This window comes from Dermatophagoides pteronyssinus, unplaced genomic scaffold, assembly GCF_027571235.1.
Source record: "Dermatophagoides pteronyssinus isolate colony J.1.1.1.1 unplaced genomic scaffold, Derpt_VIB-CSIC_2022.12 sq0019, whole genome shotgun sequence".
NCBI classification, from domain to species: Eukaryota; Metazoa; Arthropoda; class Arachnida; order Sarcoptiformes; family Pyroglyphidae; genus Dermatophagoides; species Dermatophagoides pteronyssinus.
The window spans coordinates 198,344-210,922 of record NW_027461543.1 but is presented as its reverse complement, the minus strand read 5'-3'; the positions used below and the strand labels follow the sequence as shown (position 1 = coordinate 210,922).

The 12,579-nt window shown below is 32.4% G+C and overlaps 7 protein-coding genes across 8 annotated transcripts; 2 read left to right on the top strand and 5 right to left on the bottom strand.

Moving 5' to 3' along the window:
* Positions 1-347: 347 nt before the first annotated feature.
* Nubp2 (NUBP iron-sulfur cluster assembly factor 2) lies at positions 348-2,227 on the bottom strand. The gene is made up of 3 exons (XM_027349758.2): positions 1,284-2,227; positions 822-1,221; positions 348-725 (listed from the first exon to the last, which is right to left on the bottom strand). Exons 1-3 carry the CDS (start codon positions 1,487-1,489, stop codon positions 513-515), a joined length of 819 nt encoding a protein of 272 aa, XP_027205559.2. The 5' UTR covers positions 1,490-2,227; the 3' UTR covers positions 348-512.
* Positions 2,228-3,128: 901 nt separating this feature from the next.
* On the top strand, positions 3,129-5,470 carry lqf (epsin homolog lqf). The gene is made up of 3 exons (XM_027349746.2): positions 3,129-4,401; positions 4,465-4,605; positions 4,674-5,470. Exons 1-3 carry the CDS (start codon positions 3,129-3,131, stop codon positions 5,045-5,047), a joined length of 1,788 nt encoding a protein of 595 aa, XP_027205547.2. The 3' UTR covers positions 5,048-5,470.
* LOC113799160 (saccharopine dehydrogenase-like oxidoreductase) lies at positions 5,382-6,755 on the bottom strand. Its single transcript, XM_027349753.2, has 2 exons — positions 6,422-6,755; positions 5,382-6,359 (listed from the first exon to the last, which is right to left on the bottom strand). The coding sequence occupies exons 1-2, from the start codon at positions 6,753-6,755 to the stop codon at positions 5,425-5,427; spliced, it is 1,269 nt and encodes a 422-aa protein (XP_027205554.2). The 3' UTR covers positions 5,382-5,424.
* Positions 6,756-6,819: 64 nt separating this feature from the next.
* Positions 6,820-8,626, bottom strand: LOC113799157 (cell division control protein 6 homolog). 2 transcript variants are annotated; one of them, XM_027349750.2, is made up of 2 exons: positions 7,272-8,626; positions 6,820-7,208 (listed from the first exon to the last, which is right to left on the bottom strand). In XM_027349750.2, exons 1-2 carry the CDS (start codon positions 8,518-8,520, stop codon positions 7,006-7,008), a joined length of 1,452 nt encoding a protein of 483 aa, XP_027205551.2. In that variant the 5' UTR covers positions 8,521-8,626; the 3' UTR covers positions 6,820-7,005. The 2 variants fall into 2 exon arrangements, with proteins under 2 accessions (XP_027205551.2, XP_027205550.2); XM_027349749.2 differs by having other exon boundaries at positions 6,820-8,625.
* A 118-nt stretch (positions 8,627-8,744) lies between these two features.
* On the bottom strand, positions 8,745-9,731 carry LOC113799163 (enoyl-CoA delta isomerase 2-like). The gene is made up of 2 exons (XM_027349757.2): positions 9,446-9,731; positions 8,745-9,383 (listed from the first exon to the last, which is right to left on the bottom strand). The coding sequence occupies exons 1-2, from the start codon at positions 9,729-9,731 to the stop codon at positions 8,800-8,802; spliced, it is 870 nt and encodes a 289-aa protein (XP_027205558.1). The 3' UTR covers positions 8,745-8,799.
* Positions 9,660-11,339, top strand: Ssl1 (general transcription factor IIH subunit 2 Ssl1). Its single transcript, XM_075822672.1, has 3 exons — positions 9,660-9,778; positions 9,855-10,142; positions 10,201-11,339. The coding sequence occupies exons 2-3, from the start codon at positions 9,975-9,977 to the stop codon at positions 11,200-11,202; spliced, it is 1,170 nt and encodes a 389-aa protein (XP_075678787.1). The 5' UTR covers positions 9,660-9,778; positions 9,855-9,974; the 3' UTR covers positions 11,203-11,339.
* LOC113799166 (uncharacterized) lies at positions 11,262-12,570 on the bottom strand. Its single transcript, XM_027349759.2, has 2 exons — positions 11,904-12,570; positions 11,262-11,847 (listed from the first exon to the last, which is right to left on the bottom strand). The coding sequence occupies exons 1-2, from the start codon at positions 12,249-12,251 to the stop codon at positions 11,389-11,391; spliced, it is 807 nt and encodes a 268-aa protein (XP_027205560.2). The 5' UTR covers positions 12,252-12,570; the 3' UTR covers positions 11,262-11,388.
* Positions 12,571-12,579: the final 9 nt, after the last annotated feature.

The window sequence follows — 12,579 nt, the reverse complement described above, 5'->3', positions numbered from 1 at the left end:
ATTTAAAAAAATATCTTTATTGAATCCTTGAAAAATTGTGTGTAGTTTTTTATAATGAAAAGCAAAAATAATTTTTTTTTCAATAGAAAAAAAAGTCATCTAAATAAATTTGTGGTGATAAATATGTCAATAATTGATCATGATAAACAATATTTTGATTGTTGATAAGAAATTTTCATTATTATCTGATATTTAATTGATTGATTAATATTTAATTCAAATAATCATTCTGTTTCAAAACGTGCGTGGTATGAAACGAATATTGACAAATTTTGGTCGTAAAATTGATCAAATTATCAATTAAAAATTTGGGTACAAAATTTTTAAAAAGGGTTAATTTCATGGAATTAGGATTTTGTTATCCGGAAAAAAATTTGTTCATTGAAAGAACAACAATTTAGATAATGATTTAAATGTATTTGCATATCATTCGATTATTGATAAGATTTTTCATTTTTTTTGCTTACATAAGGAAAAATTAACAAAGATGAATTAAATAAAAATTTTCAATATTAACAATGAATAGAAAGTTTTTTACAGATTTTTTCACTCAATTCTATTAATCGTTCAACAGTTTTAGATTTAGGAAATTTTTCCAAAAAATCTTGACCATCATCACAACATTCGGATAATTCAGATTCAATAGGAATTGTTTGAAGTAAATCTATTTGAGCATAATCAGCTAATGATTGACCACCACCATGTGAAAATATTGGACTACATTCCTAAGTACCAAAAAAAAAAAAAAAAAAAAAAAAAAAAAAAAAAACAGGTGATATTTAAGGATAATTTCGGAAAAAAAAAGTAAAGAACCAACTTACCGAACAATGTTGACAAACATAGCCACTCATATTTTCAATCACACCAAGAATCGGAACATTTCCTTTGCGGCAAAATGTTATTTCACGGCGTACATCCCCAATAGCAACTGATTGTGGTGTAGTTACAAGTACGGCGTTTATTGTTGTTTTCGATGTCGATGATGATAATTTACGTAAACATTCTACAACACTAATATGTTCATCAGATGTACCAGGCGGTGAATCGATGATTAATATATCCAAATCTGACCAATCAACATCGGTAAGAAATTGATTGATCATTGCTGTTTTACGTGGTCCACGCCAAATAATAGCCGAATCTTGATCGTTCAACAAAAATCCAATTGACATGACACTCATTGGTTGCCGATTAGATTTTTCCAATTTGATCGGAATCCATCTACAAATCATTAATTGATTGATCGATTTAGAATCAGAATCATAACATCGAGTTTAACTTACCCATTCGTACCTTGTTTGACATCAGCATCCAATAAGCCTAACATACGTGGTATACTTGGTCCACAAATATCAATATCAAGTAGACCAATTTTCAAACCATATTGTTGTTGTAATGATAATGCTAATTGACATGAAACGGTACTTTTACCAACACCACCTTTACCCGATAAAACTAATAAAACATGTTTAACTTGATCAATACCCATATTTTGATAATTTATTTGGCCGATGCACCAAAAAAAATCCAATCATATTTCACATTTTTTGTTTTTCAATGATTATTGGTCAATTCATAAAAGACGTTTTCCAAGAAAAAAAATCGAACGAGAATTTTAATTCGAACGTTCGTTCGACGAACTTTGTATCTTTGAATCGGAAGCCATAAAAATCATCATCAACTATCACGATGATGATGTTGTTTGGATCGTAAAAAAAATTACGAACACAAGGTTATTATCATAATTATTATAGTTTGTAGCTAAAAGGTGTGTATTGGTGACGACTTCAAAAGAAGAATGATTGGCACTTTTTGTTTCAATTGTTATGCATGCATAATGATGATGATGATGACAATAAAGTTGTCGACTTTTAACCGTCATCATTATTATCATTATCATGATAAAGCCATGACCATTTTTTTTCTCGTGGTTATTGTCGTAATTAATATTGATAAGCACGTCGAGGACTTGATCTCTTTTTTTTCTGTTGTTGTTGTTCGTTGATATGATCCAAACTACGTTTTATCAATCAGTCTTTAAATTTTTTTTTTCGAACTTGTCACCGGGCCAACAACAAGTCTGTCTTTTACGATTATTATTTTTTTAAATTGTGATAATTCGAGTTCATTTGCATGGAGGCCAGACGAAAAAACTAACGAAAATTTCTTTTAATGGTGAGAATCCTTTTCCTGTTGAACACTTAAACAAAAAAAACAAAAAACTAAAATCATTATCATCAAATGGATATGAGGATGTTACTGAACCGCCACTACTACCACCACCACCACCACCACTAATATCCATTGATGACGTACACTTAAGGGAGAAAGAGAGAGGTAACCAAAACAGTTAAAGAGGAAACAGTCTTACACATAATGATATACTACTACTACAATAACGGAAAGGCGGGCCTATTAAAAAAAACAACAACTAAATCGAATTGAATTGAGTTATGTGTGAATTGAGTTTACGTGGTTCGTTTTCTTTTTTGCCATTATCATCAACATCGTTTTTTTATTATTATTGCACATTGTGTTGTTTTGCATTTCATTCAAACTAAAATCTTTGTTATTCTTTATAGACGTATATTTATGACGACAACAACAAAAACGATCCTGCAGGATTAGCCACCATCAAACAACGACGACAACAACAACAATAATAATAATAATAACGGGCAATTAAATGAAATCCTGTACATTGCATTATCGACATTTAAAAAAAGAACAACAACACTTACTCATCATCATCATTATTGTGAATCATAATCGATCACCAAACATCGTTATTTATTGTTTTTGGAACCAGGGCTATTGCTGCTACGTTCGTCGTCTTCGTCATCGTCATCGCTGGTGGTGGATACAATCAATCAACAGTGGTTTTTGCCCTTTGATACCTTTAACTTCAATCTAATCATCATTTAATTAGTTGGTCTCAGACCTGTGCACCCAAAAAAAACCGATATCCAACAAGTGAAAAAACATTCCACCAAACATCTTTTTGGCACTTTGGTTCCTGGAATTCTTCGAGTGAGTAATCCTATTTCACTAATAGCGTTCAACCTTTGACCTCTTAATTTTTTTTTGTTGTTAGCTGGAATTGATCATTAATCAATCAATCAAAAAAAATGGCGAATATGTTAAATGTACAGGAGATCCGCCGTAACGTGATCAATGTAGTGAAAAATTATTCCGATGCACAGGTTAAAGTAAGAAAAGCAACATCAAATGAACCATGGGGACCATCAGCAACATTGATGGCCGAAATTGCTGATCTTACTTATAATGTTGTTGCATTTTCGGAAATAATGCAAATAATTTGGAAACGTTTAAATGATCATGGTAAAAATTGGCGTCATGTTTATAAAGCATTATTATTGTTGGAATATTTAATTAAAACTGGCTCGGAAAAAGTTGCCCAACAATGTCGTGACAATTTATTTGCCATCCAAACATTAAAAGATTTTCAATATGTTGAAGATAATAAAGATCAAGGTTTAAGCATACGTGAAAAAAGTAAATTATTAGTTAATTTACTTAAAGATGAAGAAAAATTAAAAGTAGAAAGATCAAGAGCATTGAAAGCAAAGGAAAGATTTTCACAATCAATGTCTTATATGGGTGAACGTAGTGGTGGTATAAGTGGTGATAATGCTGGTGGTGAACAAACTTTTCGGGCATCAACAAGTTTTCCCGAATCACTATCACAAAGTGAAGCTGCAGCTCGTGCTTTGAATTCAGAATTGGAATCAGCAAGACCACAAACTGCAGGTGAAGAAAAATTACAATTAGAATTAGCATTAGCAATGAGTAAGGAAGAAGCTGAACAAGAAGAACGCTTACGAAAAAATGATGATCTTCGGCTAAAATTAGCATTGGAAGAAAGTGAAAAAAATCGAATGAAATCTGGCGAAGCCGGTGGTGAATTTCCTCATAAATCAGCTGTTGATGAATTGCTTAGTCTTGCAACTGGTCCAAGTACTAGTTGTGATCCATGGTCTTCGACACCAACACCGGTGGCTACCACCACCAACACCGCATCTTTATCGCAGTCATCTACATTAGCTGCTGCCTCGTTGTTGCCTTCACCTCCGATCAATAACAAAAGTCATAGGATTACAAATCATCATCATAATCATAATGATCCTTGGTCAACACCACCACCGACCACTTCGAATTCAATGGATTTTGATGCAATCAAACCATCGTCGGCCACCAGTTCGGCTTTTGATGATCCTTGGGCTGCGCCATCTTCGGCTGCTGTTCCATCGGCACCAATTATTGCTTCTAATGATCCGTGGTCATTAAATAGTACTACTGGTGATGGTACGAATGTAGCCCAAAATGATCCTTGGAATTTGTCTTCATCGGTCACAAATGATAAAAAATCATCATTCGAAGGTGAGGAATTGCTAATTGCATCTTGTTTTATGTGATAATTTTTGTTTTGTTTTGATTATAAAGATGTGTTATCTGAACCAGTAAAACAATCAATGTCAAATGTTTCAACAAATCCGGTACGTCGTACTCCTGAAAGTTTTCTTGGTCCAAATTCTAACCTGGTTAATTTGGATGCATTGGTTAGCAGTAATAAAGTGCAGAATTGTAAGTTGGAAGACTATTGACCTTTGTATTTTGGTTTAATTGATTTTTGTTAATTCTATTTAATCTAGCTACATCACCGAACAACAATCCATTTGCATCGGTTTTACCACCACAACCCGTAATTAATCCATTTCAGGCTAATAAACCATCACAACCGACAATTAATGAATTACGTGCGCAAACACAACAAGGTGGTATGTTGATTGGTGGTTCATCACCTATTCTTATATCGTCGTCATCATTATCATCATCGCCACCATCGATGTTTCAACAGCAGGCCACACCATCATTGTATCCACAATTGCCCACATTATCATCATCATTGACAACGACCAACAGCAGTGGCATCAATGGCCAACAGAATTCTGTTTGGGGCAATTCTTCATCAGTCCAATCATCTGCCTTTACATTATCATCACCAAACAATCCGTTTGCAATGTGATTCACGATGTTTTCACCACCAATCAACCAATCTAATAACGAAAAACATACACCTCTCTCTTTCTCTTGTCAGGCATTTTTTTCCTTTTCTCTGCCCCTCCATTTTTTAGTTTGCATTTTTTTTCTACTAATTAATCAAAAATCGATTTGACCAGTGATTGATTGATCGACGATGACGAAGAGAGATCAAATATGTTGTTGTTCCTGATTGTAAATACTGAGGACAACTCAAGATTCTCTTTTTTTCTCTATTAATATCGATATTATGAATTTATTATTTAATTAATTAAAACAACAGACATACATCACTTACACACAACATTGACCCCTATGTATTACATCTGGAAACAACTTTTATTTGATTTTTTTTTTAAATTTTCATAATTTGGAAATAAATTCAATCTGGATATTTTCGTTTTGTAAACGTGAAACAATTTCTTCGGGTTCGAATGCAACTGCCGGTGTTATAACACCATAATGAACATTATCATTATGTTTTAATTTATCCAACAGTGCTAGAGCTGTTTGTACGGCAATTTTAGCCGTATCAATATAGGCTAAATCACCACCGGATATTGTGACAGCACTGGTTTGTGTCATTGTATCTTTGGTAAACGAAGTGGTATCTTTGGGCCAACCAGTACCGATTAATGTAAATTTAAATCGATTTGATTCCAATGCTTTACGATCGGGCAATCGATTACGTTCAAATGTACCGAATGATAATAAACTTGAATGTTTCAGCAGCAATTTTTCACCTTTTTCAAAACGACTTAAAAATTTAAGATTATAATTCATAGCAACCAATTTGACAATATCGATAGGATTATCTAGAGAAAAATAAACTTCACATTGTGCAGGTAATTCATCAAGTTCAGTAAAACGTTGCATTTGGCTACGTATAACAACTGAACGATCACTACCTGGGAATGGAATACAATAACCAAATTGTGGATGTCGAAAAAACATTTGTCGCTTCAATTGAACAGGCCATGAAAATTGACGATATTGGCGGAATAATTCTTCACGCATTGAACGTAGTTGATCACGATATTTAAAACCTTCAACTAATGCACGCCATGTTGCATAATTAAATTTACGACCATCCGTATGTAATTGTAGATAATGTTCGGCATGATTTAAACGTCCCGAAAATTGTTGTTTCAAATATGAAAGACCAATATCCGATGGTATTGAATCAAAACCACATGAACCAACTGCACATAATCGACGATCACGTGCTAAACGATCATAACGGAGATGCATTTTTTCCAAAAACAATGGTTCACCACTTAGATCCATATAATGAGCGTCTTGAAAATTGGAATCAAAAGTCAGGTTATTTGGACCAAACAAAAATTTGAATCAAACTTACCTGAATCTAAACATGCTTTTAAAACAGGTTCACCCAACAGACTATACGGGCCAACACAATTCATTACTAATTTACTACGAGCAAAAACATCACGTAATGATTGTTCCGATTCAATATCGGTTTGAAATATATCCAATTTATGAGCAAATTTTTTGCCCAAATATTGTTCAGTATCATCAAGATATTTTCGTAATTGATTAATATTACGTGCAGCAACAGCCCAACGAAAATCTTTTAAACCATAATTTTGGATTGTTTGAACTAAACGTTCAACAACAAAACGTCCAGTAAATCCAGTTGCACCAAATATAAGTAAATCAAATTGTTTGGTCATTGTATATGATATGTTTTATTTAATAAAATCAAGATATTTTCAATGAAAGGGTACAAACAACAAATGAAAAAAATTTAAAAAGTTTAATTTTAAAATTAGAAAAAAACTTGATGTACTCGATGTACATCAAAGTATGAACTTTGTTTTGTTTATAAACAAAACCAAAAACACACAACACAGCCCATTGACACAGAGATAAGTTATGTAAGTCGATATGAACAGATGTTGTTTATAAATTGATTAAAACTTTCTATAAAAAACTAGATGCATCATCAACAATCAAACGATGAAATGAACTAATCAATTGTTCAGTTTCCGTATGATCAATTATCAATGATAATGTTGTTGTCGAACCATCATTTAATCGCGGTTTATTATTTTTAGTTGGTGTTCGTTTTGGTTTAAATGGACTTGATGTTCCTGTTGATGTTTCTGAACGTTTTGCTGTATTTACTTTTACAAAACCATAATCACTTAAATATTGACACATATTTAATATATCGGATTCGGATTTACCTTCAGTACTAATCGAACGACGTCGACATATTTTAATTATTGTTTCACGTAATTCAGATAGACGTATTTCACGTAATGAACGTGTTTTAAGTAAAACAAGAAATGCAGTCAATATAACCTGTTGATCGGATGGTAAAAAGTTACGAGCACCACCAGTAGTATTAGTAGTAGGTGAATCAATTTTATCGATAGCGTTACCATAAACTTTGTTCAAAACGTTCATCATAAGATTTACGGTTACCGGTTCGTTTTTGTTTACGGTATTTTCACGTGAACGTAATGGTGACATTACGGTTTTCGGTTTAGGACTGCGACTATTGTTGTTATTGCTACAACATGAATCATTATCGATAAGTTCGCAAGCACGACGACAAACATCCAATGCTTTACGAATATCACCACTTGATGATGCAATTTTTCGTGCACAAAATTCTACTGCCGACCGATCAATAAGTGGTTTGTTTTCATCTTGTAATTCTCGTAATCGATTTTCAATTATCTTAACAATTTGTTCTTTACGATATGGTAAAAAACGAATTTCATGAAAATTATTACCATTACCGAATTTTAACCAGGACATTGTTTTGGAAGTAAAATCTAATGCATTTGCAATACCAATCAAAATGACACGATCTGGTAATTGTAATGGTAGCCGAAAAATACTATTTAAAACATTTTGATTTTTTGTTTGTAATTGATCAATTTCATCGAAAACAAATATGGTCATCATTGATGATGATGATTGACTATTTATCAATGTTTTTAATTCTTCTAAATTTGGATTCGATGCATTCGAAGATAAGGTGTTAACATTGTTGGTGGTGGCAGATCGTTTTGGTCGTCGTGGTTCAAAATGAGCCATTATTGATGAATAAAAATCGTTTGCATTTTGAAATGACATACAATTTATCGATATAAATTTGAAATGATTTTTCCATTTCGGTGATGATTGTAATTCTTCAATAACTGTAGTGGTTGTCAATGTTTTACCCGTACCAGCTGGACCAGAAATATAAACTGTTAATGATGTTCTTGATGATAATCCTTGATCAATTAATTTGAATAATTTTTGATATTCATCATCACGGCCAACTAATCGATCAATATTCGATGTACTTGACATTGTTGTTTTTAAATTCGGAATTTTTTTCGATTTCAATTCGGGATGCTGTTGTTCGGTCAATTTTGCCAATTTTGATTGTTGTTGCATCCTTTGATAGGATCGTTTTGATGGTGATGATCTTGTCATTTTTGTTTTTTTTAATTAAAGAAAATTTAAAGTTCAAATTTAAAAAGAAACGAAGAAACCAAGACTTTAAACTTTAAAATGCTGCTTTTCCACTGCTCACACAAGCTCAGAACATGATTGGCGGGCTTTTTTTGCGCCAAAGCAGTCAAGCAAACGCGCGCGCGCTCGTGCTTTTCGATAGATGGAGAAGGACGACTTGACTATCGATTGTTTTTCGATTCGGATTGTGATTTGAAAAAAGATTTTATTTAAAAAACAAAATTTTTAAAAATTTTTGTTTCATTTATTTCTTGAGAAAAAACGTTGCAATCGAACCGTACATTCATCGGAAAGAAAATGTTGTAAAAGTAATTCACATTCACGTTTGTTAGCTTGATGAAGTTCGTTACGAATCTGATTGTTTCGAACCAATGATTTTGCATTTATCATTGAATTAGCATAACATGTTTTTACTAATCCTTGTTCACCATAAATCCATTGTTCCAAATGATTATCCCATTGATCAGTTGGTATGATTCGTGATACAAAACCTAAACGATATGCATCATTCACATTAAGTTGATGATTAAAATAAAGTAATTCCGATGCAAGTGATGGACCAAATATTCGTGGAAATGTATATGTTGAACAACCTTCCGGAGATATAGCTAACGAACTAAATGGACTAATGAAATATGATCGATCCGATGCTATCAAACAATCGAATAAACCTAAAATAGTGAACATTATACCGAACGAAGGACCATTGACAGCTGCAATCAAAGGTTTTGGAAAATCAATAACCGTTCCAACAAATTCTTGACATGATTTAACCATATATTTCATCAATTCAGTTCGTTCCATATCGGTTCTCGAAAAATTTTCTGTTTTTTTTATTGATTGATTTATTGATTCGATTGTTTGATTTGGACAAATACCTACTTACTTAGATCATTACCACTTGAAAAATATGGCCCATTTCCGGTCAAAACAACCAATTTAACTTGGTCATTTTTAGCAATTTGTTGTAAAGTTTTTGCTATTCGATCATACAATTCTAAGGATATGGCATTATATTGTTTAGTACGATTCAGACGTATCCAATAAACTTGATCACGTTGTTCTAGTTGAAGATCTGATTGGATATCGGATTTATATCGTTGTTGAACACATCGAAACCAAGGATTTCGTGTGACAATTTTAATCGATGAACGATGAACATGTCTAAACATGATCGTTGAATTTTATGAATGAAATATCACTTGAATTTTATGAATGGGTACATTTGACGATCGTTTTTCTCGAATGATAACATCGATTGATTTTTGTTTTTTTTTCGAATCACAATGATATAGATTCTATGGATGGCTCCTTGATTATGCAGCTGGCCATGATTTTTGGTTTTGTTTTTCTGAAAACCTGGCGCTAAAACTAAAATTAATCAATTTGATTGATTGAAATCCGCAGCAACAACAATGGACGATGAAGATGGTAAATCATATCGTTGGGAAACTGAATATGAAAAAACCTGGGAAGTAATTAAAGAAGATGATCATGGTCGTATTCAAAGTTCGGTTGATGAAATGCTTTATAAAGCAATTCGTAAACGTACATTGAATAAAAAAAATGTTCGTCTTGGTCTGGTAAGTTTGATTGAACAATTAATTGATTGATTGCTAACTATTCGATTATCATTATTAGATGCGACATCTAGCCATCATTATCGATATGTCATCGGCAATGAATCAAATTGATTTGAAACCGAATCGATTTATCTGTTGTGTTCGATTATTGGAAAAATTTGTTCAGGATTTTGTTGATCAAAATCCAATCAGTCAACTATGTTTTATTAGTACCCGAAATAAACGAGCCGAAAAAGTGTCCGAACTGAGTGGAAATCTTCGAACACATTTTGATGCATTAAATTCATTGAAAGCTAATGCTAATTGCGCTGGTGAAACATCAATGCAAAATGCATTACAAATAGCACATTCAATGTTAAGATATATGCCACCACATACAAGTAAAGAAATTCTATTCATAATGGGCAGTTTAACTAGCTGTGATCCTTCAGATATTCATAAAACAATCGATTCATTGGCCAAAGATAATATTCGATGTTCGGTTATCGGATTGTCGGCTGAAGTTTATATCTGTAAAGAATTAACAACAAAAACAAATGGTGTTTATAATGTTGCAATGGAAGAAACTCATCTGAAAGATTTATTATTTCAATATTTAAATCCATTACCATCATCATTTACTGAATCAACATTGATGAAAATTGGTTTTCCTAAATTCGAAATGAATACTGTACCATCGATTTGTGTTTGTCATTTGGACGATGGTGATGAACCTAAATTAACTGTTTCTGGATATTTTTGTCGTCAATGTAATTCAAAATATTGTGATCTACCTGTCGAATGTAAAATTTGTGGACTAACATTATTATCATCATCACATTTAGCACGTAGTTATCATCATTTATTTCCTGTTGAACCATTTAGTGAATTATTATCATCAGATTCCATTGATATTGGTAATGTTAATGATGGTAAATGTTTTGGTTGTCTAAAACAATTCGGTGGTAAATCGGCAACATTATGTAATCTATGTGGACAAACATTTTGTGTTGATTGTGATCTATTCATTCATGATATATCACATGTTTGTCCTGGTTGTACATCTATTCGACGAATATAATAATGAAGATATGTTAATCGTTGAAATTGAGATTTTATTTTATTTTTTTAAAATAAATAAATGATAATGATATATGTCAAATGATTGATTGGTTGAAATGAAATGTACATGATAAATGGTAAATCTAATCGTATTCACTATTTGGTTAAACAATTTTTTTTTTTTGGGGGGGGAAATGTCTGTGTGTTATACATTTGTTTGTTTGTTTGAAATTTTGTTATTTTTACGATTGTTTTTATTACTACTGCGATTACTGCCGTTTGTATGAAATTTACATAAATTTTCAGCAATATTTGTTAATTGTTGTTCATGATTCAATAATATTGATGAATTGTTGGATGTAGCTGCAGCAGTTGATGATGATGCGGATGCGGATGTTGATGATCGCATTATATAATCAGTCAATGCAACAATATAATTTTTAGCCAATGTTAATGTTTCAATTTTAGATAATTTTCTTTCTTTACTTATATGCGGTATTACTTCACGTAAACTTTGAAATGCATCATTTAAACTATGCATTCGAATACGTTCACGTTCATTACTTTCTAATCGTCGTAGATTTCGTTCTTTGGATGTATTTGTTGTTGTGTTTGAGATTGTTGTGTCTGTAGTTTCGTTTGTGGTTGCGTTGGTCGAATTATTCTAGAAAATAAAAATCAATTTTTTAAACATTTTTGTTTAATTTAAAAAAAATTTACCATTTTTTTTCTTCTATCATTACGTTGTTGTCGGCGTATTGATCGCATGTTATTGCGTTTTCTTTTAATCGGATGATGATTATTATGATTATTATCGGCACAATTATCATCCGAACAGGAAGAAGTACGTTGTCGTTGTCGCCGTCTTCGTCGTTGCCGCTTTTGTTGTTGCTGTTCCGAACCAGAACGATCATCATCATCATCATCATTTAGATTTAGATTATTTGTCGCAATGGAAAATTTACCACTGTTGATGGAAGCGGTGTTGGTGGTGGATTTACTTGATGATGATGTGGATGCGGATGTTAATATCGAACCAATAGACGATTCATTATCGCTGTTCAACATTCGGATCGATCAACATTCGAAAAAAATATTTTTTTTCTTCACCGGTTTTTGATTTTGTTTTTAAAAATAAATTCGATTCTTTTAAATCACTGGTGGATCTTACGACGGAATTTCGATTCAAATGCAACAACAACACTATCTACGTGGCGTCATACAAATTCATTGAAATCTATCGAATTTTTAGCTGGCTACTATTTGTTTCAATATTGGCCTGCTGTTGCGCCAAATTTGATGAGTTGGAACTCTCTTTCGTTCTCTCTCCTCTATGTATGTATTTGTTTGGGATTCTGTTCGGATGTGCGCCAAAACCAAGATGCATTGGTGAGAT